At 39.4% G+C, this 27,799-nt stretch overlaps 1 protein-coding gene across 4 annotated transcripts in view; it reads left to right on the top strand.

Moving 5' to 3' along the window:
* Positions 1–362: 362 nt before the first annotated feature.
* Positions 363–27,799, top strand: part of LOC137274352 (tryptophan 2,3-dioxygenase-like) — a 38,573-nt gene continuing 11,136 nt past the window's right edge. Inside the window, exons 1-2 of one of the 4 annotated variants that reach the window (XM_067807506.1) lie at positions 363–438; positions 25,974–26,040. In XM_067807506.1, the coding sequence (XP_067663607.1) occupies positions 25,999–26,040 (42 nt within the window). In that variant the 5' untranslated portion in view covers positions 363–438; positions 25,974–25,998. Of the gene's footprint in view, positions 439–7,203; positions 7,406–12,927; positions 12,975–25,973; positions 26,041–27,799 lie in introns of those variants that run through there. The other 3 variants (XM_067807503.1, XM_067807505.1, XM_067807504.1) reach the window with 3 other exon arrangements.

Genomic DNA, 27,799 nt, shown 5'->3' with positions numbered 1-27,799 from the left:
TTGGTTTATTGTACAATTCTGACTGTATGTGTTCATAAATTACAGTCAAAAAGTGATGATACCAGGCGCTTGCACTAAGGTGAAGTGGTGGCACGCATCACAAACGTGGAAAGAGGGGTCTAGTGTTCCTCCACGAATAAAAATCCACAGAAAGATATTGTACAAGTCAAGATAGGAAATTGCAACAGACATTATCTTGTTCACTGACATGTCCAAGTTGGTTGTGTCGGCCATAAACTTTCTGAGAGCTTTGAGCAAACCATGAATGCTGTACACTGGATCAGAAAAATGTATAGCAAGAGGTATATGGGGCTATTTGAAGTCTTATTAGAAGAGTGTTCTTGAGTGTATGTCTAAACTTGGAGTGTGAACACCTGCAGCTGGAGCTTTAGGAGTACTGTCCGCCGTTGGGGGAAAGTAGACTTTTGGATGCTGAAGGTATGTGAAGTAATTATGTTGAATCGGAGGTTTGTAGCATTATGAAACATGCCAAAATGTTCATCTCCACCATCATGGTCATTCATCTTATTTGCTTTGTTTGGATGGATGCTACATATCCAAGACCATTGACTCCATGGTGCAATTCCTCAATACATTCATGCAGCCGGTCATAATACAGTTTCTGTTGTGCTTGTCTACCTTTGACATGATGTGTATTGATGTTGTATTGTTACTGCTTTCAGATATATATTCCAAAATGTGTAAATACATGCAGTCCTATAATGTAGGAAATAATGACCAGTGTGAACCATTGAACCATGTGGAGATTCACAGCAATAATTGTGAGGTTTGGGTTGGAACAAGAGTGAACTGATTTTATTGCAGCTTTCAACAGTATCATAGTCTGTCAGGATGATTTTGGAAGAAAATTCATGCTGATCGTGGTGGTTCATTTATTAAAGATAGTTTTTGTGTAGGTTAGTGATGTGTACTTTATTAAGATCCTCACTTTTTGCTGGTCAACTGTGATTTGCAGTATGAGCATCATACCCTACAGTAGATGCACCAGTATGTCATCTGTGAAGGCCTTTTTGTGCTTATTGCTTTGTTCTTTCTGATTCTCACTTGTTTAGGTCCATTAATGATGACAGAGGACATCTTATATTGTGTCACATATGCATGAAGGAGCTCATTTCAGGTTCAAAGAAAAGCATAAAGTTACATTGCATATTTGGAACTGATTGTTTGTACACATACCTGTATTTGGTTGTGATGTCTTTTACAGTCTCACAGCTTATTTCAGGTTCAAAGAACAGTATCAAGTTACATTGCATGTGGAGAACTGTACCATGTATCTGTATTCAGTCGTGATGTCCTTTACTTTTTCATGAATTTATTAAGGTTCATACCACCATCAGTCTTGTGTTTTTTCATCAGTAATGCTTCTGTACCGTCCAAACATAATGTGATACAACAACGTCTTGCAATCTCACCAGCCCTCATTCCATCAGGGAGAATAGAACACACTGAAGATTATTCCTGGTTCTATTTGTCCCGCTTTGTCCGTCCAGTGATGAACTGATGCTGTCCAGTTACAGTTGTATCCTATTGTGCAACATATTAAGAATGAACATTGACAAACCTGGTATAATAAAGGTCATTTGTCAAAACAATACATTTGCCTATGAATCTTCTTATGTGATTATTGTTCCAAGAAAAATCTGTTATATACATGACCTGCAAATAAAACATTGAAATGCATTGATATTTTTATGTAGTAATGTATGGGAAGTTTTGGTTCCTTCCATATACACATGCTGAATAACATGGAGTATGATTCACTGCTGACATGTTCACCATCAACACTAATGTGTGAAGGGTCTCTGAGTGAATTTTCTTGACTGTCTTACTTGTGAGATAGAGATGAATAGTCAAGAGGCCATGACATTAATGAGTTTAACTTGCTGTCCCATACCTGTGTTTCCCTTAAATGTGACAGAGCGAAATTACATGTGGCTGGTATTTCTGCCCATGACATATTGCTAAATATGACTAGTTGCAATTCAGCATCTTTTTGTAACCATTTATTGTTTACATATTATAGTGACTTTTTACTATGGTGAAGACAAATACCTACCTATAAACATTTGCATCCAATATCTGTGATCAAATTAACTGTTCCATATGTCAGCTGCAACTGGCCAATAATTTTCCTCTTGAATAGTCTATCATGAGCATTTGGTTCAGCTTTGTGTGGAGTCGGTTTTAAAAAAGCAGCTTTTGAGGTTCGAACCATGGACTATGATTAAATCTATCTTAATACCACACATCTTGTTTCAAAGCATATTACACTGAACAGCAAATGGAATGCAACTTTTTGTCACGTTTTTATATAGAAGACATTAACATGAAGGTTTACTTGTATGAGATTTCAGTTTCCAAATTTGCATTTCTTTTGCTAATCAGTATATTTAATGAAACATGTTGCTCAAAGTGATGCCCATTTCCTTTACACTCGACATCAGCAATCTTCCACGTAAAATGTGACTTGGTCCTGATGGTCAAAAATTAAGTTAATAAATATTGTAGGTACCATACAATTGGTTATGGAAGGTTGCATTTATTTGTGTTGGTTTGTTTATCTTTTAACACATTACTTACCAATATTCCAGTTGTACGGTAGCAAGCTGTATATAATCCATTACGGGGCAAAACGATCCAGTGATCAACAGCATGAGCATCGATCTATGAAATTGGGATATGATGTTATGTCAGAATGAAGTAGGCACGCCTGTTTGTCGTGCAAGACAAGACACGCAAGACAAGGAATTGTGGTTAATCACTTACAGTGTACGGTGTACCAAGAGTGACATTTATAAGACGAAGGAGTAAATTAGGGGATGAACCCCAAAACGTCGAGTTCCTCATAACAGAGAAGTTGACGTCCATAAAACGCTCTTCCTTACGTGTATCACTTCAAATGCCAGTCAGAGAACTGAAGAGTAACACAGTTATAGGACATTAACAGTTTGGCTTGTCTACGCAGCTCTTTCGGTTTGCGTGTACCTGGTCAAATGCTCACGTTTCGTTTCAGTATTTAGCTTTTTATTTTTATTACGCATCTGTTTTTATCCACTCAGCGGTCGCGCTAGTAACATTAGACGACAAACATAGCAGTAGAGAGATGAATCGACAACACGAGAGAGACGAAGAGATAACAATGAACAAACGAACTGACAACACAGGACGGACGAAGAGATAACAATGGACAGACAGATAGAATCCCAGACAGACGTAGAGATAACTATGGACAGACGAATAGACAACAGTGCAGAAGAAGACATTAAAATGGACAGACTAATAGACAAGAGGACAGACGAGGAGATATACTACTCAAAAAAAAGAAAGAAAGAAAAGCACAGCTGAATAAGAGAAACGCATAGTTGAAAATTGCTGTCAATTTATACACTTAAGTTTCAGTAACACAGGGCAGTAATGAAGAAAACCTGAATGAACATTAACGGTTCAATGCTGCAAGAAACAATGCGTCACAAATGACAAGTGTTCCAAGGTCAAGGTCGCAGAACAGTCAGTATCTTGTGTGGCTACCGTTAGCATCAATAGTTGCTTGGCATCCCATAGACAGGACCAGATTCCGGATGACGCGCCTGGGTACTCTTTCCTCAAGGCCACAAGCAGCGCAGGTAACGTCTGTGGCTGAGGGTCACGCTGTCACACACGATGATCCAATTATTCCCAGAAATGTTCAATAGGGTTAAGAGCCGGTGATCGTGAAGACCAATCAAGAGCCTGAACGTTGTTCTGGGCAAGGAAATCCCTGGTTATTCTTGCTGTATGTGGCCGAGCGTTATCATGCTGAAAAAAATGACGTTCTGGCGGTTCATGAAAGGAACGACATGAGGCTTCACGGTAACGTCGAACTGTCAAATTGCCCCTGGACCTGAGTGAGATTTGTCCTGCCACTGTATGAGATGCCAGCCGAAACCATGACACTTTTACCGACAAGTCTGCAGCGTAGCGTTCGTTACGACGCCGATATACACGTGCTCTTCCGTCGGGACGTCGCAGCATGTAACATGGCTCATCACTGAAGATAATAGTTCTCCACCTTTGCAATGGCCATGGGAGATGTTGGCGACACCTATGTTGTTGGTGTTACCGATGTTGACGTGTAAGGACAGGTCCTCGCAAAGGTCTTCTTGAACGGATATCAGCCTCACGTACGCGGTTCCTCACAGTCTGATCAGAATTTTTCTTAGTCCTGGTCCTACCAGTGTTCCGCAAATGTCGAAGCCGAATAATCCTGCCTTGAGCGGACGTGGTCACATGGCATCAACCTGACCTGGGGGATGACGTGTTGCCCCTTGCTGCAGGTAGGGATGCCAAAGTCTTGCTATGGTACTCTGTGACACATTCAGTTGCCTTGCAATCGCAGACTGAGACTCCCCAGCCTCCAAATGACCAGTCGCATTGTTGCGCTGAGCCCCAGTAAGTCTAGGTATGACTTTAACACCAAATTTATTTTTCTCTACCGTCGCAAGAGCATTGAAACCTTCCTACTTTTATTGGAAATGATGCATGGAATGTGCGTGCAAAAAGAAGCGCATGAAGTTCTTCCCGCTCGCAATTTCTTGCATATATTTAGGAAAACAGATTATGGCGCGTTTTGTCGAGTTGCCCAGACTGACAATGGATTCAAACTCGGAAATGTTTGCAGACAGCGTTCAATATAGATATACTGATTACATAGACACCGATGGTTCAAATCAAAACATTACCTATGAGTTTTGGGTTTGTTTGTTTTTTGTTTTGTTTTGTTTTGTTTTGTTTGGTTTGGTTTGGTTTTTGGTTTATGGGGGGTTTTCTCAAAGTTATTTTTTATACTCAAACTAAATCACATGTAAGGGTACTCATCATATATCTTAATCTTATGTGGAAAACATTTACCTTCCTTACTCCATGAATAATATTTAGGATCACTCTTGTCTTTCACGCAGATATAAGATGTAAGTAATGCAACAGCAATTTCTAACAACTAAGGGAATATTATTCCACATTTAACTGCTGGTGGAATAAAGGATGATGCTGAGTCTTGTACGTGGTTTGCTGAAATTATTGGTGTTTCTAAACTTAAAGCTTGCGCGGTTGCCCACTACAGATGGGAGTTGGTGCTGTTTGTTTAGTGCGCAATCATTTTAAATGTCTTTTTTACGAGAAGGTTAAACACAAATGCTTATGAAAACCGTTTTAATATTGCAGCAGTATCTTTCAAAGCAAATAATATAGCTTTAGTTTCTTTTTTTTGCGTTATTATTTGGACTATTCCATTATAATGTGTAGGTAATAGGTAGTAAATTATCTGTTCATTGAACTGTAAATGGATAGACTTCATAGACAACTCTTGACAGACGAAGAGATAACAATGGACAGACTGATAGACAACACAAGACAGATGGAGAGACAACAATGGACAGACGAATAGACAACACTTGAGAGACGAAGACATAACAATGGACAGACGGATGGACTTGTCCTGGATATAGAACATCTTAGTATGGTGACAGATACGGCCCTGGGGTAAATTACTGAGGCTATAAATGTCATAACATACATTTCTGTGTCAAATAATTCCAGCTTGTACACATAGGTAAAATAGATTTGAACTGTTAAATAGTCATTTTACGTTATACAAGTAATCACATATAAAAATGGTCTATAGTCCGTCAACTTAACGTTTGGCACCATTCATCCCCTAATTAACTTTAACCAAATGCGTTAAAAGCGTTTTTTTGTGCATATGCTCTCTCTCTCTCTCTCTCTCTCTCTCTCTCTGTCTCTGACTGTCTCTCTCTCTCTCTCTCTCATGAGACATAAAAAACGCGCGTCATTAGTATACTTAGTGGCTAAGCGGAGTGTGACATAAGACAGACGTTTCCGGCACATCGAAAGGAATATTGACCTTGATATAAACTAATCAATTGTTTTCCCAACAGCGTCGATACAATGTTTATATAGTACACAAGGGAATGGGTATGAAAGAGGATGACCCCCACCAGTTTTGAAGCTTGACAAAACCCATGTCAGTCGCATCCAAGTTGATTTCAACAGTAAATAGCAAAAATTAAGATAAATATCTATAGCACATTTCCGGTTGGTTCATGAGTTTTTGTTTGAAAGAGAGAGCAAGCCCTCTCCAGATATCGCTGCCTCGGGCCTACTTTCCCAAACAAAACCTCGGAGTTTGTTATGATCCTTCACTTCTGTACGGGTCGATGGGTCACTAATATCGTTTTGTTGAACAAACGACAATGAGCAGGACATGCTGGTTTTAGCACGACACTTGACATGGACTGATGAAATTTTGGGATTCTGAGAAGAGCTATGTCCTCCCCGTCGTCGACCTGAACACTGACTTTAATGCCAATGAGTTGCGAATGTTTACATATTAATTGGCCCAATTGACATACCAAGATTTCTTCAAACCAGCAGTTGTCAGTTAATGAGGCCTCATATTTACCCGTCAACAACTTAACCAACTGACTGTAGAGCTGTAAGAAGTGAAATGTGATATTTGCTTCCTAATGACGGGGACAAGTAGTACGGGTGATGCTCGATGTTTATAGCACGTGCATAATATGAAATCATGAAATATGAATGAACGGCCAAACCAAATGCACAACAAACATAAGTATGCTTTTGTTCTATATATTATGCTTAGGTTAAGTAGCTTTAACTTTAAATCACCCCCACATGTAACAGGAGAATATGTTCAATTGGTTTTGTATGTTAGGTCATTGTGGAGTAGATTCTGACATGTGCTTTTGATATTTGTATTGATAAGCATTTGGCTACCGTGATCTAAAAGGGAAAGAAACTGATACATGGTATTTGGTACAGAGTTGAGGAAAGCATCCTGAAGAATGAAACGCAGTAATCCTATTGGCCTACACAGGCGGATCCAGAGAATGGGTGCATGGGTGTGCACCTCCCCTTTTGTCCTGAAATTCTGTTAAATGACCATTAAAACTCGGGTGAAAATCAAGCGTGAACCCCCCTTTTCTCAACTGCATCCGCCCATGCCCTAAACAACGCTAGTCTAGGTTTCTAGTTCGTCCCACTGGGTCTCTTTTTGTCAATTTGGCAGCTTGTTTCAATCAAAATAACACATGAGTTTAGAGTACGTCTAAGCAAGCTCAGGGCTGTCGCACTAATGACAAAAACAATAACGAGTGGCTTCGGCTGAACGGACACCAATGTGTCACGGTGTGTGTACATGTTTCACTGTTGAAACAACGGCACCTCTAAAATGAATACTTCTGACACGTGTGACAGTGATCACGTGCTGTATGTTGACAGGTGTCGTACAGATAGGTGAATCCTCGGGCCGGTTGTCAAAAGGTCCGACTGTGGAAGCACTGTATGGTAAGTGGCCGGTACCTTTAAGGTAGGATAACTAATTAGTTCGTCATCGCCAGCATCGTATAATCACCTATTTGAGTATTTATATAAAAGTGGAGATTAATAACGTTTCAGTTATATGTATGTTTGTTAGGACTTTGTATACTATGTATGTAGTTCATACATGTAACAAGTCTGGAGCCAGAAATTCATGACGTTTTCAAAGCCAAAACATAAATGTCCTGACTAGTGCGGTTCTAGTTCGTATAATAATGGGTTTGTGAAATTCTTCGTAATTCTGTACTGTGTGGCGTGCAAAACATGCGCAATTTGCTACCATCGTGACCTGTCGCTTAGTTTGCGTTGGCACGCTGTTCCATATTCATCAAACCAGTTAGTTATGTTGGGTTATTATTGCACATGTACAATAAATCTGGATATAGCTGACAGGTAGCTGAAGAGATTTACATGCATAAATAGTAGCTTGTCATGGTCATCATAACACTATAAACTTAGGATAAAGTGCTTTATAGTGACATGCCTTGATAATGTAGGTTAATTAATACATGAAATATTTAAAGAATGTAGCCCATTTCGTTCTTTAGTTGGTTCACTGTTAGGTCATTAACAAAAAAAAGGAAAACAGAAAGGGGCTGAGAATACATCCCTGATGAACACCAACGTGCCTATTTAATGTTTCAGATATTCAGACGCATTCGTACGAAAGCATTCTTTCATGTTTTGATAAAAATATGCCCAGAAAACAAATACAAATGTTTCATTGAAGGGAGAAGAAAATACTTTACTAAATACATTAAACAAGTGATTGCTTTGTAGTTTATTATAAATATTGGTTGCAGAACGTAGTATGGTCTTTAAAGAACACGAAGACGCTTCACGATTGGAGCATTGTTTTCTTTCATGAAATATTGAGTTACATTATTCTACATATCCAATATATTGGCAGTCCATATACATGTATTACAAAGAACACTGCGTCTTTATTCATCATGCTATAATATCATTAAAGCTCTTCATTCACCACTGAAGGGTTAGAATTGATCTTCAGTAACCCATGCTTTTCGTAAGAGACTACTAAGGGGATCTGGTAGTCAGACTGACTGACGTGGTTGACACATGTCATCGTAACCCAAATGCATAGATCCACTGCCACCATCTTGCTAGTATGATATGGTCAGTATGATATAGCCAATACCATAAAAGCGATAATATGTCTGGTACTCGGGCGGGTATTCACGAGTAACCATAAATGCCAAGGAGCAATGGAGTAGCCTAATGGTTAAAACGTTCCCTGGTGAACCCCTTGTTAGAACTAGGGGTTCGGAACATATGCTAGTGGTCAGAAGAGAGACTGGTTCGTCAGGTGCGCTGATTTGGTTGATGTCAATCACTGGATTGACTGGTCCAAATTCGACTGTTTAAACAATCGTTAAACAACATAACAATCATAAACAGGAGACTCGACATGGACTTAAGCACATTAATCCACTGGGCTATCAATGCCGTTGGTTCATCAACAGACAAATACGGTTATCGCTGGAACTACACATTTTGAACATTTCTCGATAAGTGATGCAGTGAACAGTCCTTGCCGCCGGTTACATGAACATGATAGGACCAGTAACAATTTACTACACCAAAGTAAAATTTACGTTATACTGTTGGCTTTCGGTTATTTAAGTTATCAAATAATTGTTGCATCAGAGTACGCTTACATGACGTTATTTGCTTTCGGACATTTGAGCACGATAGCAAGATAATTAATTAATTATAATTCATAACACTATAGTACGTGTATTTGACGTTATTTAAGTTTGGTTATGTGTGTACAACACTTGAAATCGTCATTGCTAACCGTTTCATATTCATAGTGGACGAGCCTGTATTTGCTTTGAATAGTTGTAGAAAATTCTAATTCTTCTATTCGGGTTGCAATATATGATTTGTTTGTTTGACATGCACTCTAAGAATACAGAAGCTGCGCTGTGCAGTGGCGGAATGAACGACTTTTCCAACTGGTCCGTGCCGACCTCTCATATACAAATAACAAGTTAACCCAGTAACCTGTAGGTAAAGGTGTCCATTAGGAAACCAACTATAAATTGTATGCCATTATCAGTTGTATTATGGACATAACCCAGTTTACAAATCAATTCTAATTATTGAAAAGTAATTTTAATACAAATGCCAGTTTAAAGTATACTTATATAGCGAAAAAAGTGATAATATCTTTTAGACAGCAGCAACAGTTCTCCAATATACCTTCGTTTAGACACTCTGGGTATTTGCGATCTTCGCACGTACGGCGGTCTTGAAATCACGACCCAAGTTTCCAGGGACTGAATTTTCTATGAGTTTCTAGAAGCGTCAAGGTTAGTCTCGACCATACAGTCTTAACATATACACAATGAACTTAATTTGAATGGAATCCATGTTATGATGATGATTGCTCTTGCAAACAAACACACCTGATGTTCATACATAACCATGTCTGTTCAAGCTTTGAAATGTTTAATTTATCGGTGAACGTGAACAGTCCAATTATCATTTTACGGTCTAATTCAAGGTCAATACCGAATATAACTTTCATGTGACGGTATCACAGACATCACTCTCCTCCTCATACCCTCTGTCAGCCACCTGATCCTTAACATAGTCTAAGCCATTCATCGTACCTTTAAACTGAGCCAGGTTATGTACAGGAGGATTCCTTTGTTGCACACAGCGACCAATATTGTCTTACGTAAGCTGCAAAGGGTTCAAATCAGGGCTCACATGTCAGGGGGTGCTTAACTAAGATATTTGAGTACAGTGCATGTACACCACTGCCCTCTGTTGGTTCTTGAATAAGATATTAACGTTGATGTATAGAACTGCAACAGTCCAGATGTGAATGCACTAGCTTAAGGGAATAGGTAACTCAGCCTTTCCTAATAAATCAGGTGCGGTAAGATATCTACATAAAGCCACATGTGCATTATCTGACCGACATTATTCGGAGGCTTATCTTGAAACATATTGTTTAAACTTCTCGACAAAACAAGATAATGTTTTTGACCCAGGTCGTGATGGGAAATATGATTGGTCCGCCGTGCCACACCTACGATAACCGATGGAAACGGGTTTGTCTGAGAATAATATATTGAATGAGAGAGCAGGTTTTCTCTGTGATGCTTGGGTAAAGGAGGCGTATGTCTCCAGCGAGCTGTAGAATCTATCAACAAGATCGTCCACCGTCTTAGCCTTGTTTTTTTTCAAAAGATTTTTTATGCTTGGTAACATGTTATCATGCATTTACCAGTATACCAGTATGCCAGTGATCCAATTAAATGTTTTTGTTTGTTGTGAGTCAGTTTATTTGTCATCGAGCCAAACCATTTGATCCATCCAGTCCTATCTTCAGAGGAAACGAAGCAGTAATTTAAAAATAGATTTGAAAATACATCATATATTTTTTTAACTAAGGAATTGATTTAGTTAGGAACATGATATATTTTTCGATAACGTGATTATACCAGTAAAATGTCGGTATAGAATTAACCCATGCTTTCTGTATGAGGTGACTTTGCTTGCCATAAGAGGCTTGTGGTAACGGGGTAGCATAATGGTTGGAGCGATCTCTCGTTACGCCGAAGACCCGGGTTCGAATCCCCACATGGGAATTATGTCTGAAGTGATTTTGCTGAAATATTGCTTAAGTGACATAAAACCACTCACTTTCCGTAAGCGGGATAGGGTGGTCAAGCTCCTTGATATGGTTGATGTTTATCACCGCATCCCAGCTGCGTAAATCGGTACTCATATTATCAATCACTTTCTTGTCATTTGTTGAACCAGAAAATTCAGCGACTATTATGGGTCGTGGTGTAGAATCAAGTTCTTAAAAGGACGCGACAACGTGCACACATATTTCTGGCTTTGTGGCTGTGTGAATGGAGTCTTCAACAGGGAAGTCGTTAACGTCACATAAGGTACTCTGTGATGTGGCTATGCTCCGTATTTTTAGTATTCTGCAAAATGAACTTCCGCCTTGACACAAGTACCTTCACGTTCCAAAGCACTACATTTCTACAAGGACGTCACCACTGCATGACAACGCAAGTCATAAGGCAGGCGTCAGGTTCCCTCGACACTGTTTCGTCTCGGAGCAGCTTGCAAATATGCATTCTATTCTCCTCATATGCAAACGTTGCAAATTTTTTTTATATCCTCTACATGACAAAATCTGATTTTGAAACACCAAGACGTCGTTCAGCTACTTGTATTCATCTGAATAACCCAATACTAGGCAAGTAATAATAGTTCCATAACGAGCTACTGCATCGTTGACTTCACTGGCATAATATACTGACGTCACACTTTCCTTTGCTTACGGCACATTTTAGTTAATAATGCTTTGATGACATTACTATTGGCTTAATCAAGGCCACGGTCCACAGGACATCGTAGCTCTACGACATTCGTAAGCCTGTGATGAACTATACATTTACGACTGGTCGTAACGTTAGGAACGATATGTGGATTGGCTCCTTGGCCTCTTACGCTGACCACCAGTTCACGGCCCTTGCCCATTCCATACTCTGGCAGAAAATGTTTCAGGACGGTGTTTGGTAACTTTACTTTAAAACTATAAGTGCTACCCGTTTCCAATTTGGTATGGGGCTTTATAATTCTTCTACCATTGAGGATTTTAATTGTCATAATATATCACTCGAGAATGCTGTCATTATTTCAAGTCACAACAACACCTTACATGTCAAGGGTGTTGAGCTACTTACCGTAAGAGCGTCCCGGTCATGCAAATGGACAGGTCACATGTCACATTCTTACATTACGCTCAGCAGGTCATGTCACGTGACTCAAAGCACGTGCATTTTGCGTTAACGGACACCAAGAGGCACCAAAGCAATGGCGAGGCAGACTACTCGATTGTTGGGATGCAAACGTGATAACTGTCATGTTGTAAATGAGATCCGTGTATTTGCCATATCACCCTTGAATCTTGACCAACATGTTTTGCACATTCCTGTCAAAAGGGACAGAAACATTCAATAAACAATGAGCAGCTTAAATCCTTTTATCAAAACACACAATATCAGGTCATGATGTGTATAAGGCTGCATGTCATCATCATCATCATCATCATCATCACCACCACCACCACCATCATCATCATCAGTATTATTATTTAAAACCGTAAAGCAAACATGAACTCACAACCCTTAACCCTATTATTTACCACACTGTGTCTCCAAACCTAAAATAATAGCGACTGTCAATCAATCAATCAATCAGATCTCGCTGTCAAGGTGTCACTCACCCCATGAGTTACGAACATGGGGAAAAAGAATTTATTGCCATATTTACTGGTTTATTGACATTGTTCTCATTCATTTACCAAAATAGTTAGGTAATCAACAACAGGTATTGCGTAAAGTTCAGATGAATAATGTTATTGTAGTACATTTGGTTAAAAGAAAACAGTTCAGTGTTCAGTGCTGTATTATGACACCAGATGTAGAGTGTAAGGTGGCACAGAGAAACTTGATAGTAACACCCGCAGCTGGTATCGTTCAACACTTTTTAATTCTCAGGTAAGACGCTCCAGTTATATCTTAAGAGCAGAGACATTTATCAGACATTTCTAGACGTATATTTTGTCATGCATAGAAACAGTTACTTGTTTATTTGTATCATTTATGCAAAACAAATTTAACTCGGACGCCTCAAATGATATGTACTTAAATTCCATAAATATATCCAGTAACACTGAAAACGTTTAACGTTTTTTTTTCCTTTTCAGAAATGTTAAAACATATAGTTTGCTGTTAATTTTAACTATTTGTTATGAAACTTTACTTCTATAAAAATACATATATTTCTCTTACTTGTACATGAAAAGGTGAGACATGTCCTTGCTATGAGATTAGTCCGTTTATCCTGGTTAACAGCCAAATATAGTTGACATTCGCATTTATATTCTGGTGGTTATACACGCACTCGTTCGTTTTACCTCTAGGAACATGATGTAGGTTGTAAATCACTGCCGCAATAACAGAGCAAAGCGCAAAGGTGAGACCTCATTTTAAAATAACACTGTTGATCTAAAAGGTCACTGCATCACATGTGTTTCAAGGTCAATTCAAATGTTCATTGTGTGAATGCTGTAGATCCAAGTACATGGAGTGCACAACAGTTGGGTAATGGATGGTATTTACAACACACATGGTTCTGTTGCAGGCATTTTATAATTGCATTAAGTGCAATACCACATAACAAATTTGGAAAATAAGGCGGTTACTGACCTGATGGGGTAAAACGGGATGGAGTTTGTTTACATTCTTTCAGACAACCATCAGATCTTACCTAGGGCAAGCTTATGTAATAACGACCAAGCCCTTAGACCAAGGTCAAAATAATTTTTGTAGATTCCATGAACCATATATATCTACTGTTTTGAAAATCATATATTTACTGACGGAGATATTGCCATATTCGAGCTTACTCCCGGTGCCAGAATTCCGGGGACACTGGCGTATATTCAAGAACCAGTTCCGGTTCCAAATTGCGTGGTCGCCAGACGTTACTTTACTTAACCGGACCAAGTTTACAACCACATATTGCTGACTGAGCTGTGGACAGTCGTAATAGCTGGCTTATTTAGGGATGGTTAGATCGGAAATTTCAATACTGTCAACTGACAGCCATGAGACCATTCGAAATGGTATGAAACGTTGTTTATCACCGGAAGTGTTAAGATCTCGCGAGGTGCCGTTACCTACAAACGGGTCCTATTGCTGCATTGGTGATACATTGGGCCCTGTTTGTTTCTGTGACATCGAAATATTCTTCAATCATGGTTCCAATGTCTTAAACATTAGAATAATAATTTCATGCGAATTTCTTCTTGTCGTAACAGGTAGTTACGTTGGAACATTGAACAATGACATTGTCTCTGCTGATTGTCCTCAATCTGAGATGGGCTAGTGCGGACAGTATCAAACGCTACTCTATCTGTCCTGGAATCCATTATTTACATGCCACCGTCATTAAACATCAGAATTAATAGTACTGATGTTAAAAAAACAAACAAGTAGAAGAATTATGCCATCGTGGTGTTTGAGTGAGCGCGTATGGCGTATCAGTATGGCGGACGTAAAAGACCAGGGCGTGTCTCGCATAGAAACAACGTTCGAAAGACATACGGGTATATAGACCCTGTTATAATATGAAAGATGTGACAACGAACCATATCCTCCTCAATCAAAGTTAGATTTCACCTCGTAAAAGGCCCCTCCGATGTCTAGATGATTTCCCTGTTCATCTATAAATCGATCGAAATCGAGCATAGCTGCCATCAACGTGGCTGAATAAAAACACGAATTTACAAGGTGAGTTTATGCTGTCTTCGGTGACTTTTGAAATGATTATCCGATTGCGACCATTTGCGAGGGAGTTTTACGCCGCACTCAGCAATATTCCAGCTATATGGCGACGGTCTGTAAGTAATCGAATCTGGACCAGACAATCCACTGATCAAATGACCACCCGATCCCTTTAGTCGCATCTTACGACAAACATAGTCGCCTTTTATGGCAAGCATGGGTTGCTGAAGGCCTGGACCTTCACGGGTCGTTAATGTTGCAGGGAAATCATTGAGCCTCAATCCGTAGGCCACGACGGGGCCTTACAAGTATATTACATGGTGAAATCCAACTTTGGTTGAGGAGAGTGTAGTGTCGTCGTTACAGCACTTTCTTTTTATATAATAATAGTGTAAGGTCTATATACCTATATGCCTTTCGAACGTTGTTTCTAAGCGAGGCATGTCACTATGTAAGAGAAGCTATGATGGACAGGGTATTTGAACTGGGTAGCTGCGTTGACACCGTGTCATCGTATCCCGACTTATATTTGATCATGATCTCAGTCACTAGATTGTCCTGTCCAGATTTTAGTATTTACAAAGGGCCATATAATTCGACTACTGTTCTGTGCCACGCAACCCGATTGATCTCAAGAAACAACATACCCGTTGTATCCTCGTTGGCGATCCCTGTCCGAGTGTTCTGACGTGTCTAGCAAATATACGGTTCGAAAATATGTAGGGGTGTGACGATTCATCGATACGCATCGATGCAGTGAATCGGTATAAAGTTTTACATTGTCGTATATCCCGATAAGATACTTCAAATGAGCCACGATACTTTGTTCTACTTTGCATATTTGGGAAACGCGATATTTGTCAAGAAAGACGTACTTTAGTTTGAACATATCTATACTTATTTTTCCTCGGAAAGTGTCTTGGAAAGTCTTCCGTCAGGAACTGTGTCAAACATAGCGCTCGCATTTTATTGAATTCACAGAGGCCGTGTAATGAACAGACCTCGACACATACGTTCTTGCTCATGAACAAACATCCCATCCCTTACATAATACATATACAAAGTCTGGTTATAATTAGATCGTTAACCCCGTCTCGATAACTCGCAGCGAGAAAACCTGGTCTTTTACAGACAGACACCGTTACAAAGAAAACAGTCCTTGTTAGGAATGATAGAGTATGTGTCGTATAGTCTTGTTCTTCCAAGGATTAACATTCTTTCAAACATCTACAGGTTTTATATTCTCTCTGTTCCCTGTGTCTACTAAATCACATGTGATATATACAGCGTCCATTGGAGTCTCGCAGACAATAATTCAAGTCCAAATTTGGGCGGTGATGAAGTGCTCTATTTGCGCACAATATTGCAGCTTAGAAAGAAAGTACGAATAAGTAAAGCTCACTGTGGCCTCATATATCGCGTGCTGTTATGCAATCCCATGGGCGCAGCTGGGTGTGATGTAATTTAGCATCTTGCAGTTTTCATTCCTGAATCTAGTAACGTAACATATTTTTGTGAGGATTTCAAACTGTTTTCATTTGGACTTTAAATGGCATTTAGAAGCGATACAAAGAAGGAAGGGAGTTTCAAAGAGGTCCGCATCATCATTATGAGGAACACAACGTTTCTGGGTTTACCCATACTACTCCGGGTCATAACCTGATGACCGTTTCTGAGTGCAAATGGTTATTCCTTACTCACCTGATGAACACTTCAGGGTACATGTATATCCTTACTCCTTCATCACCTGATGAACACTTCAGGGTACATGTATATCCTTACTCCTTCATCACCTGATGAACACTTCAGGGTACATGTATATCCTTACTCCTTCATCACCTGATGAACACTTCAGGGTACATGTATATCCTTACTCCTTCATCACCTGATGAACACTTCAGGGTACATGTATATCCTTACTCCTTCATCACCAGATGAACACTTCAGGGTACATGTATATCCTTACTCCTTCCTCACCTGATGAACACTTCAGGGTACATGTATATCCTTACTCCTTCATCACCAGATGAACACTTCAGGGTACATGTATATCCTTACTCCTTCATCACCAGATGAACACTTCAGGGTACATGTATATCCTTACTCCTTCATCACCTGATGAACACTTCAGGGTACATGTATATCCTTACTCCTTCCTCACCTGATGAACACTTCAGGGTACATGTATATCCTTACTCCTTCATCACCAGATGAACACTTCAGGGTACATGTATATCCTTACTCCTTCATCACCAGATGAACGTTTCGTGGTATATATTTATTCTTTCGTCACCTGATGAACGTTTCTGAGTATATCCTTACTGCTTCATCACCTGATGAACGTTTCTGAGTATATCCTTACTGCTTCATCACCTGATGAACGTTTCTGAGTATATCCTTACTGCTTCATCACCTGATGAACGTTTCTGAGTATATCCTTACTGCTTCATCACCTGATGAACGTTTCTGAGTATATCCTTACTGCTTCATCACCTGATGAACGTTTCGGGGTATATTCTTACTCCTTCATCACCCGATGAACGTTTCGGTGTATACCACTTGACGAAGGAGTGAGGATATACTCAGAAACGTTGGGTTCCTCATAACAAAAGAGTTGACATCCATAAAAACACTTCCCTTTCGCTTGCATGTGACTTATGTGCTAAATATTTCATGTGAATGCATACCAACGCATTATGTGAATAAGCACGAAACAAACCTGAAGAACATGACATCACCATGAGTACATCCCATGTGTCATATCGCCTCTATTTATATGGTGTTAGAATGGCATTGTGGTAGGGTTCTATTTCTGTATGGGTACAACGTGTCAATCCAATTTCTAGTATCCACTCCGAGATGGTTTAAACTACATCATAAACTGTTCACTGGCCACGAAAGGGCATGGGTTGATGTATCCTTGATGTTTGTTTATGTTCCCTGGGCCTTGATAAAATTTTATGACTTCTGTTTTTCTTGCACTATTTCGTAACAAATGGTAATTGCATGAAATATACATTTAGGTAATAATAATAATGATAATATCTTTATTACACAATGTACTCAAAAAAGGTGAAAAAGGTCATAATCCCAGTTGTGAGACAGTTTCTTTAAAGTTTATCTTTCATAAGTAGTAAAAATGACGATTCCAAATGGTAAAGATTAAACTAGTATTTACCACTGATATGGTAATTATAAGTATATTTTTTAAATGTTGAAGAAAAGGAAAGTATGTCAGTGTTACAGGGAAATTGTCATCCGGAAACAATGATCACCATCAAGACCGTGAGCACATCCATTGTATCGCACTAATCCCATCTTTAGGCTGAAATCAATGTTCCAATTCCCGCCCTGCAAATATTGGGCTAAAGATTATCTCCGTTTTCAAGAAGAAATAAATGTTTAGGAAATGACTCACGTGTCATTAATATGTGTGCGTTATGCTACCGTTCACTTTCACACATTTATCATGCTTGTTTACTTGGAAAGAGAAATAATAAAATATAGTTCCTCTGTGAGAATGTCACATGCATCCTTTACACAGACAGTGCGCAATGTATAAGAATGTGAAATGGCGTACAGTACTTCCTTCTAGTTCTCTTATGAAAGTAGTACTACCAGGACGATAATTGGTACCAGAGCGCCTTCGGGTCTCAATGGAAGAATGAAGGGTTTTTCTGGCATATTGTTTACAAATCGCGCTGAATTCGCAAAATTCAGTCAAGATCAGTTGAATTGTGTGTCATGATACTCATAAAGGCAGTGTCGTTCATTTACATCCTCCAAAAACATTGGAAAACATGTATTTGGAGTAAAAGGAAATATTCTCGCCCATGGGCGAGATTTTTTTAAACTCGCTCTAGATTAGCAGAATTAATTCAAAATGAGTTGAAATTTCTGTCATGACACTCATAAATATACTTGCATTCATTTACAACTTGCAAAACATGGACAAAAAGTATATTGAGTGAAAGTATATATTCTCGCTCATGGGCCAGTATATTTTTCACCCATGGGAGAGAAGTTTTAAAATCGTTCTGTCAGTTAGCGGAGTCAAGTCACAACGAGCTGGATTTTGTGTCATGATACTTATTAACATGTTTTCATTCATTTACAACCTCCAAAACATTTATTCTGGACGAAATGAAACATTCTCGCCCATGGGCCACTGTTCGCCCACAGGCATGCCCATGGGCAAGCGAGTTTAAATTTGGAGTTTTCCATTTTCAATTTTTTCCACTCTTTTCATCCATAGCACATATACATAACAGCTGCATGTTTATTTTTGCCTTATCCTTTGTGAGAGAGTGAGCACAGTGTGGAGAGTTTCGGGACTTTTGTGAGCCCAAAATTAAATTGTGACGTGTTAAGTGTTGTCACGTGTTATAGTTTTACATAGTTTACAAGTCGCCCACTGTCTGTTCGGGCAAACTGTAACTTGGGTAAAATTTTCCAAAGTTTGGTAACAGGGGGCCATTATGAAATTTATGAACGAAAGAATTGTCAAATGAACTAGATTCAATCAACTATCACCTGAGCAGACTTTACTTTAACTCGATATAAGCCGGGACATCATGAGGCCCTCATGAAGTTTATGAAAGAAGGCAGTGTCCACATTATTAATTCATGCTAGATTACTGTGTCAGTGTTTTACTTATTATTCTGTTTTAGTGTTTTTATAAGTGCACAACCCAATGGTGATGGTTGTATCCTCAGATATGTATCGACACAGCTGGTACACTGGGTGATGATGGTTGTATCCTCAGATGTGTATCGACACTACTGTTACACTGGGTGTTGATGGTTGTATCCTCAGATATGTATCGACACAACTGTTGCACTGGGTGATGATGGTTGTATCCTCAGATATGTATCGACACAACTGTTGCACTGGGTGTTGATGGTTGTATCCTCAGATATGTATCGACACAACTGTTACACTGGGTGTTGATGGTTGTATCCTCAGATATGTATCGACACTACTGTTACACTGGGTGATGATGGTTGTATCCTCAGATATGTATCGACACAACTGTTACACTGGGTGTTGATGGTTGTATCCTCAGATATGTATCGACACAACTGTTACACTGGGTGTTGATGGTTGTATCCTCAGATATGTATCGACACTACTGTTACACTGGGTGTTGATGGTTGTATCCTCAGATATGTATCGACACTACTGTTACACTGGGTGATGATGGTTGTATCCTCAGATATGTATCGACACTACTGTTACACTGGGTGATGATGGTTGTATCCTCAGATATGTATCGACACTACTGTTACACTGGGTGATGATGGTTGTATCCTCAGATATGTATCGACACTACTGTTACACTGGGTGATGATGGTATTCTGTATGAACAAATGTACTGTCAATGTTGTTGGAATGATACTACATGTATATGGGTAGTTGTTAGTCTGTTGTACAGACCCAGAAACAAATATATCCAAGAAAGCCCATGCAAGTCTAGAATATGTGACAAGTTTCTTGGTTCTTTGCCGTTATATTTAATGATTATTTTTATGAACATTTTCATTTCTGTCAAATCTTTTCATTTCAGAGATTAGACGTTTGTCTTGGTGTTATTGTAGGAGTGCTACATTGATGTGACCAGATAGCACAGATTCGAAGGGGAATACTTTCTTCTATCTTTGTGACGTCACACGGAGAGGAAGTTGTGTAGTGTTTGGTGGACTGACAAAGTCTCCTTGCTATATCATTTTCGTGTCATTAATGGTGTAACACGTCTTTCAGGGACGCAGGGAAATGATTTGAGGTTATTCATATGTGGCAGTTCAAATGTTTTGCTTAATAAATCACATAAAAAGTAATGCACATGACATAAGAAATTCATAAAATATACAAATACATCTTTATACGTATCGTTTTCACATAAATGTAACATAAGATAATATTCCATTTAAATATCACATGAGATACAGTTCTAAATAGTGTCACACACAGAAAACAGTTAAAAGTATACCATCCGGTCATACGGAATATCAGACTGTAACACAACTTGCATCGCAGATAAAGTCATAAATAAGGATAAAACGCATGTATATAGGGCTGAGGTATATGTATGGTTGAGAGGAACGGACTTATGTTTGAAAACATGCCGCCAGACATAATGACAATAGATGGTTGTTTTCACTGCAGTCACAGGTTGCTTGTCATCTCCACATTGACCAGTTGACCAATTAACGATAATCCCATAAACAAATCGCCAGTCAGTCTAAAATGCTTCTGGCAACCATTGTCTTTTTATTACCATTATCCGGTTATAGGTAGACATACGTTAGGCGATTTATGAGAATATTGTAGAAGCCTGAACACAAACGTCACGTAGAAAGGCATTACCGCGTATTAGTATTATATATACTCTTTAAAAAAGTAGGGGATAATGAACTGGTGTGTGTGTGGGGTGGGGTGGGGGGGTGGGGGGGGGGGGGTGTGGGGGGTGGGGTGGGGGTGGAGGGGGGGTGGGAGTGTGTAGGTAGCTGTGTTAGTGGATGTGGGTGTATGGATGTCCGTGTGTGTGGGTCGGGGTGGGGTAGGGTGTGGGTGTGAGGGGGATGTGCGTGTGTGGTGTTTTGTGGGTGTTGATGTGTGGTTGTGTTGTTGTTTGGTTGTTTGTGTGTGTTTGTGTGTTGTGTGTGTGTGTGTGGGGGGGGGGGGAGATGTGTGTGTGTGTGCGCGCGCGTGCGTGCGTGCGTGCGTGCGTGCGTGTGTGTGTGTGTGTGTGTGTGAGTGTAGGTCTGTGGGACTGTATTTGATAGGGGTTCGCGCGTACCTTGTTTTCATAAACACATCCTCAGTCATCGTATCTTATAGCGTCAATAACTTGATTGTTTGCGGACAGTGTTGTGAACTGTAACAGTGCGGCGCCAAACAAACACATCCTCATTATATAGTCAAACTGTTATCAATTATCTCTACTGTACATCAGAAGCTAGTCTCTATAACCTATTGAGAATACACGTATTCGTTTTTGTATGTCTGAATATTGTGAATCATGTCTGTATGTTGAAAATATGAAAATATAAAAAAACATAATGTAAATAGTATAGTCAGAATTGTACAGTCGACTTTTTATAGCAGGGACTTCCAACGAAAATGGAAAGGGTTTTATCATTACTATTCCACAGCTATATTCTATTCCCAAGGCGGCTTTTGGAGGCTTTTTACAGCCATTAAGATTTACAAAATGTCGAACCTAATTTCTTTGACTACGTTTTTTTTTTCTTAACCACATAAGCACTAACTGCAAAGATATACTGAATCTAATTTTACCATGTACACATTCTACACTATCCAATTAAGGTTCGTTAATCATGTTTGATTTTAAACGGTTTGCATTTATTTGAAAATGTAATTTGACACCTTATTCGTGTGAATTTAATTATGTGACATGTCAGTATTTAATTTTGACTGGAATTAATACATAACGACAATGTGGCTAAGTACACAGAGAACAGAGGAAAAGAACATTTGTCATTCCTTGGCAAACAACATGTTTCCATAATCCCACGACCTTAAAAAAAGTTTATATGTTGGGTCTGGTTGCGAGGTCCCTAGATAAGATAAATCAGTGTAGGAAAGTCAAATGGCCTCAATTGTCGTCATAAGCATTTTCATTTTGTTCTAAACGCAAACACGATCTGAGCCCACTGTTATCCGCGTTTCATTTTATTGCTGCAGTGACGCCAAGGCGATGATGGAGGTACATCTAAGTCCCCGACACGCGTCAATGTAAAGTGTGTTGTGTGAGTGAGTTTCGTTTTACGCCGCTGTAAGCAATATTTCAGTAATATTACAGCGGGCGACACCAGAAATAGGCTTCACATAGCGAGCCCTTGTGGGAATTGAACCCGGGTCATCGGTGAATGCCTTACACACAAGGTTTCCCTACCCGACTCAGATTGTTTTGAACATAAGCTCAAGTATCTGACTCACCCCACACTGTAGTTATTACGGTGGAAAGTTGTCAGTCGTACTGTTAGTTATCCTTCCATCAATGTCCTGGTTACTGTTAGGATGTATACCGTAAATAGTGCAATGGAAAGGTGTCAGTTGTACTGTTAGTTATCCTTCCATCAATGTCCTGGTTACTGTTAGAATGTATACCGTAAATAGTGCAATGGAAAGTTGTCAGTCGTACTGTTAGTTATCCTTCCATCAATGTTCTGGTTACTGTTAGAATGTATACCGTAAATAGGGCAATGGAAAGTTGTCAGTTGTCTTTCCATCAATGTTCTGGTTACTGTTAGAATGTATGCCGTAAATAGTGCAATGGAAAGTTGTCAGTTGTCCTTCCATCAATGTTCTGGTTACTGTTAGAACGTATACCGTAAATAGGGCAATGGAAAGTTGTCAGTTGTCTTTCCATCAATGTTCTGGTTACTGTTAGAATGTATACCGTAAATAGGGCAATGGAAAGTTGTCAGTTGTCCTTCCATCAATGTTCTGGTTACTGTTAGAACGTATACCGTAAATAGGGCAATGGAAAGTTGTCAGTTGTCTTTCCATCAATGTTCTGGTTACTGTTAGAATGTATACCGTAAATAGGGCAATGGAAAGTTGTCAGTTGTCTTTCCATCAATGTTCTGGTTACTGTTAGAATGTATACCGTAAATAGTGCAATGGAAGGTTTTCAGTTGTCTTTCTATCAATGTTCTGGTTACTGTTAGAATGTATACCGTAAATAGTGCAATGGAAAGTTGTCCGTCGTGTTGTCAGTAATCCTTAAGTCAGTGTTCTGGTTACTGTTAGAATGTATAAGGTAAATAGTGCAATGGACATTGATCAGTCGTGCCTCCGTCAGTGTTAAGGTATACTGTTAGAATGTATTTGAAATAGTAACGTTAATCCAGACGTCTACACACATGGGAATTCTATGTAAATAAACAGCAAAACGGGTTTAAGCAATGACAGCAATAAAATGTAATTAATAAGATATGCAAATTAAAATGGAAAAAGGAGAACCCAAAAGTATAAATATAGTAACTTTCACCTATATTCTTTTATTCTTTATAATTTGATAATAATACATTCATGAAAAGTAACTATTGTTAAAACATAAGATTGTACTTGAACATGACCCTCTACCGAATGATAACAGAAACAAGCTATACAAATACGATATTGTTTAACAATGCATTGCTTTACCACATAACAGCTTAGATGAAGGCGAAATGGAAGTATAATGTAAGAGTGTACAGCATGTTACATAATAAGATATATTATGTTCAGAGAGAAATGAAACTGGTTTATTCATCAAACATTATTTTATTACTCATGACATGTGTCTCCCGCTGTGGCAAGACCCCACTATACAGTGCGCTATATCCATTGATGGACACGACGGTAGAGGTATGTGTATGAGCTTTGATTTCCAGTAAACGCGATAATTTTACAGTCTGCGTTACTGTGTTATGTTCAACGTGTGTGTGTGTGTGGGTGTGTGTGTGGGTGTGGGTGTGGGGGTGGGGGGGTGGGGTGGGGGGGTGCGTGTGGGTGTGGGGGGTGAGTAAGGGGAGGGGGTGGGGAGTAATTGTCCTGAATTGTTGATTTCTCAGCGTACGTCTCTCTGACGTAAGAGTTAATAGTCTAATACCCTCTATCTGGACATAGCTCAGTAATGTATAATGTATGAAAGGGTCATTTGTTGATGTTTATGCGTACTTGGGACGCATCAAGTAAACGTTAAATGTTTCAAACATTGTAAATTACAAGGTTGAAATTTCATTTATTTGTGTCCCATTCCACTAATACTTGTCTCAAATGTTTCTGCAGATCATTTACTGTGTAAACTCACAGGCGTTCTTACAAATGAATGTCACCTTGAACCAGTCTTACCATATGGCAGACTTTATGAACCCTCAGAACATGACAGTGAAGTATTGCGTAGGTGCACGTTGTAGGGATGCAGAGTTTTTGACAGCAAGGGGACAGTAAACCATGTATGTCACTATGTTCGTTGTTCCATCCTGGATGTGTCAAACAATCAGTGACGACCAACACAGGCAGCACGTTGTTGGCATTGGAATGTTACATACATTATACAAAGACTCGTATATTTGATGACTCAGCATTTCGTTGATTTTCATTGAGCTGTGCACTCTCAGGCACTTCTATTACAATTTGTTAATATTTAAGCACCATTCCAGCAATATCACGGCAGGGGACACTAGACATGGCCTTCACACATTGTACCCAAGTGGGTATACATCGAACCCAGGTTTTCTGCTCGACAAGCAGTCACCTTAAGCATTTTGCTACCCCGTCTTCTCCTTAAATATGACAGAAATGTGGCACATTTTACGGCGAGGAGATTAAACGGAAGTTTTGGAAACCATTTGAAACAACTAGCATCATTGTTCCAGCATGGCATGTCGGTGATTGCCAACTATGCTTATAAGGCCCTATATAGCTATTCACAGTCAATTTGTTCACACCTTTATATCTACAATAATTATGTTCAAGCTTCAGTCAAAATGTCTTTTTCATATGAATGTCTGAAAGCTCAGAAACAAAAATGGTAGGTGAGTGAGTGACTGTTTATACGCCGCACTCAGCAACCTTCCAGCAATATGGCGGCGGTCTGTAAATAATCGGGTTTGGACCAAACAATCCAGTGATCAACAGCATGACCATCGATCTGCGCAAATGGTCCCGTTAGTCGCCTCTTACGACAAGCATAGGTTACTGAAGATAGAGTCTAACCCGGATCTTCATGGGTCACGGAAAGGTAGAATATTGTCAGCATATAGTGCCTTGACATTTGTACAACGGAGAGTGATCTGGGTCTTCCCCAATCAAATACACCACGATCAGTGTGAACACGCGTTTCCTATTTGTTTTGTACCACTGCGTGTAAAATGAATAGATTAAGATAATGGTGTTTAAACTTCATGGGGATTGATATTGATTCAGCTTGTGTTTTCAAAAATTCAAACCAGGTCCAAGGTAGTACGTGCATTCTACATGATTAGGACAACGCGACACCTCGCTGAAACCCACGTGGGTATGACGTAAAGACAATATAGTGACGTCATCATGTACATGTGATATAAAGTCATCAATACCGATGGACGTTAGGATGGTACTGAATGTAATAGTGAACGTTTAGGGCCAATTCTAACCCGGATCTTCACAGACTTGTCCTCTTGTGTTATAATAAATGACGATTCTGCTTTCAGTTGAACGAAGAACTATAAACTCAACATGTCGAAGCAGGAACGATTAAACTACACAACCTATCTAAAGGTAAGAATGACAACGCAGCCATGATAATTATGCCAACTTCAGTATGCTTCTATATGACCCTTAGTGAAAAAAGCACGTTACAAATGTATACCGGCACACAGCTTGTGATACGGTTGTCTGTACTGTCGAATACAGATTATATTAACCACTCAGTAGCGTCGAACCAGTGGTCATGTTTGTTGATTTTACATTTCGAGAAATGCAGTTTCCAGTAGAGAAAATGACCTCCAAGCAATTTGTGTATTAATTGTGTTAATAAGGGTAACATAATTGGACGTCCACTGGCATGGCCACATTATACAGAATTTGTAAAACAGAAACGGATATCAACTTATATTCCACAGGGTCTCTGGTTGTAGTTCATGACTGTAGATAACAGTATGTGTGAAAAGGTCCCTGGTTGCAGTTCATGACTGCATATGTCATTATATTCCACAGGGTCTCTGGCTGCAGTTCATGACTGTATATAACAGTATGTGTGAAAAGGTCCCCGGTTGCAGTTCATGACTGCATATATCATTATATTCCACAGGGTCTCTGGCTGCAGTTCATGACTGTATATAACAGTATGTGTGAAAAGGTCCCTGGTTGCAGTCCATGGCTGCACATATCATTATATTCCACAGAGTCTCTGGTTGTAGTTCATGACTGTATATAACAGTATGTGTGAAAAGGTCCCTGGATGCAGTTCATGACTGCACATATCATTATATTCCACAGGGTCTCTGGTTGTAGTTCATGACTGTATATAACAGTATGTGTGAAAAGGTCCCCGGTTGCAGTTCATGACTGCATATATCATTATATTCCACAGGGTCTCTGGCTGCAGTTCATGACTGTATATAACAGTATGTGTGAAAAGGTCCCTGGTTGCAGTCCATGACTGCACATATCATTATATTCCACAGAGTCTCTGGTTGTAGTTCATGACTGTATATAACAGTATGTGTGAAAAGGTCCCCGGTTGCAGTTCATGACTGCACATAACATTATATTCCACAGGGTCTCTGGTTGTAGTTCATGACTGTATATAACAGTATGTGTGAAAAGGTCCCTGGTTGCAGTTCATGACTGCACATATCATTATATTCCACAGAGTCTCTGGTTGTAGTTCATGACTGTATATAACAGTATGTGTGACAAGGTCCCTGGTTGCAGTTCATGACTGCACATAACATTATATTCCACAGGGTCTCTGGTTGTAGTTCATGACTGTATATAACAGTATGAGTGAAAAGGTCCCCGGTTGCAGTTCATGACTGCACATATCATTATATTCCACAGGGTCTCTGGTTGTAGTTCATGACTGTATATAACAGTATGTGTGACAAGGTCCCTGGTTGCAGTTCATGACTGCACATATCATTATATTCCACAGGGTCTCTGGCTGCAGTTCATGACTGTATATAACAGTATGAGTGAAAAGGTCCCTGATTGCAGTTCATGACTGCACATATCATTATATTCCACAGGGTCTCTGGTTGCAGTTCATGACTGTATATAACAGTATGTGTGAAAGGTCCCTGGTTGCAGTTCATGACTGCACATATCATTATATTCCACAGGGTCTCTGGTTGCAGTTCATGACTGTATATAACAGTATGAGTGAAAAGGTCCCTGATTGCAGTTCATGACTGCACATATCATTATATTCCACAGGGTCTCTGGTTGCAGTTCATGACTGTATATAACAGTATGTGTGAAAAGGTCCCTGGTTGCAGTCCACGACTGCATATATCATTATACTAGTATTTCACAA

The sequence above is a fragment of the Haliotis asinina genome, chromosome 2, assembly GCF_037392515.1.
Source record: "Haliotis asinina isolate JCU_RB_2024 chromosome 2, JCU_Hal_asi_v2, whole genome shotgun sequence".
NCBI classification, from domain to species: Eukaryota; Metazoa; Mollusca; class Gastropoda; order Lepetellida; family Haliotidae; genus Haliotis; species Haliotis asinina.
Note: the sequence above shows the minus strand (reverse complement) of the source record. Positions and strands in the feature narration are given on the sequence as shown.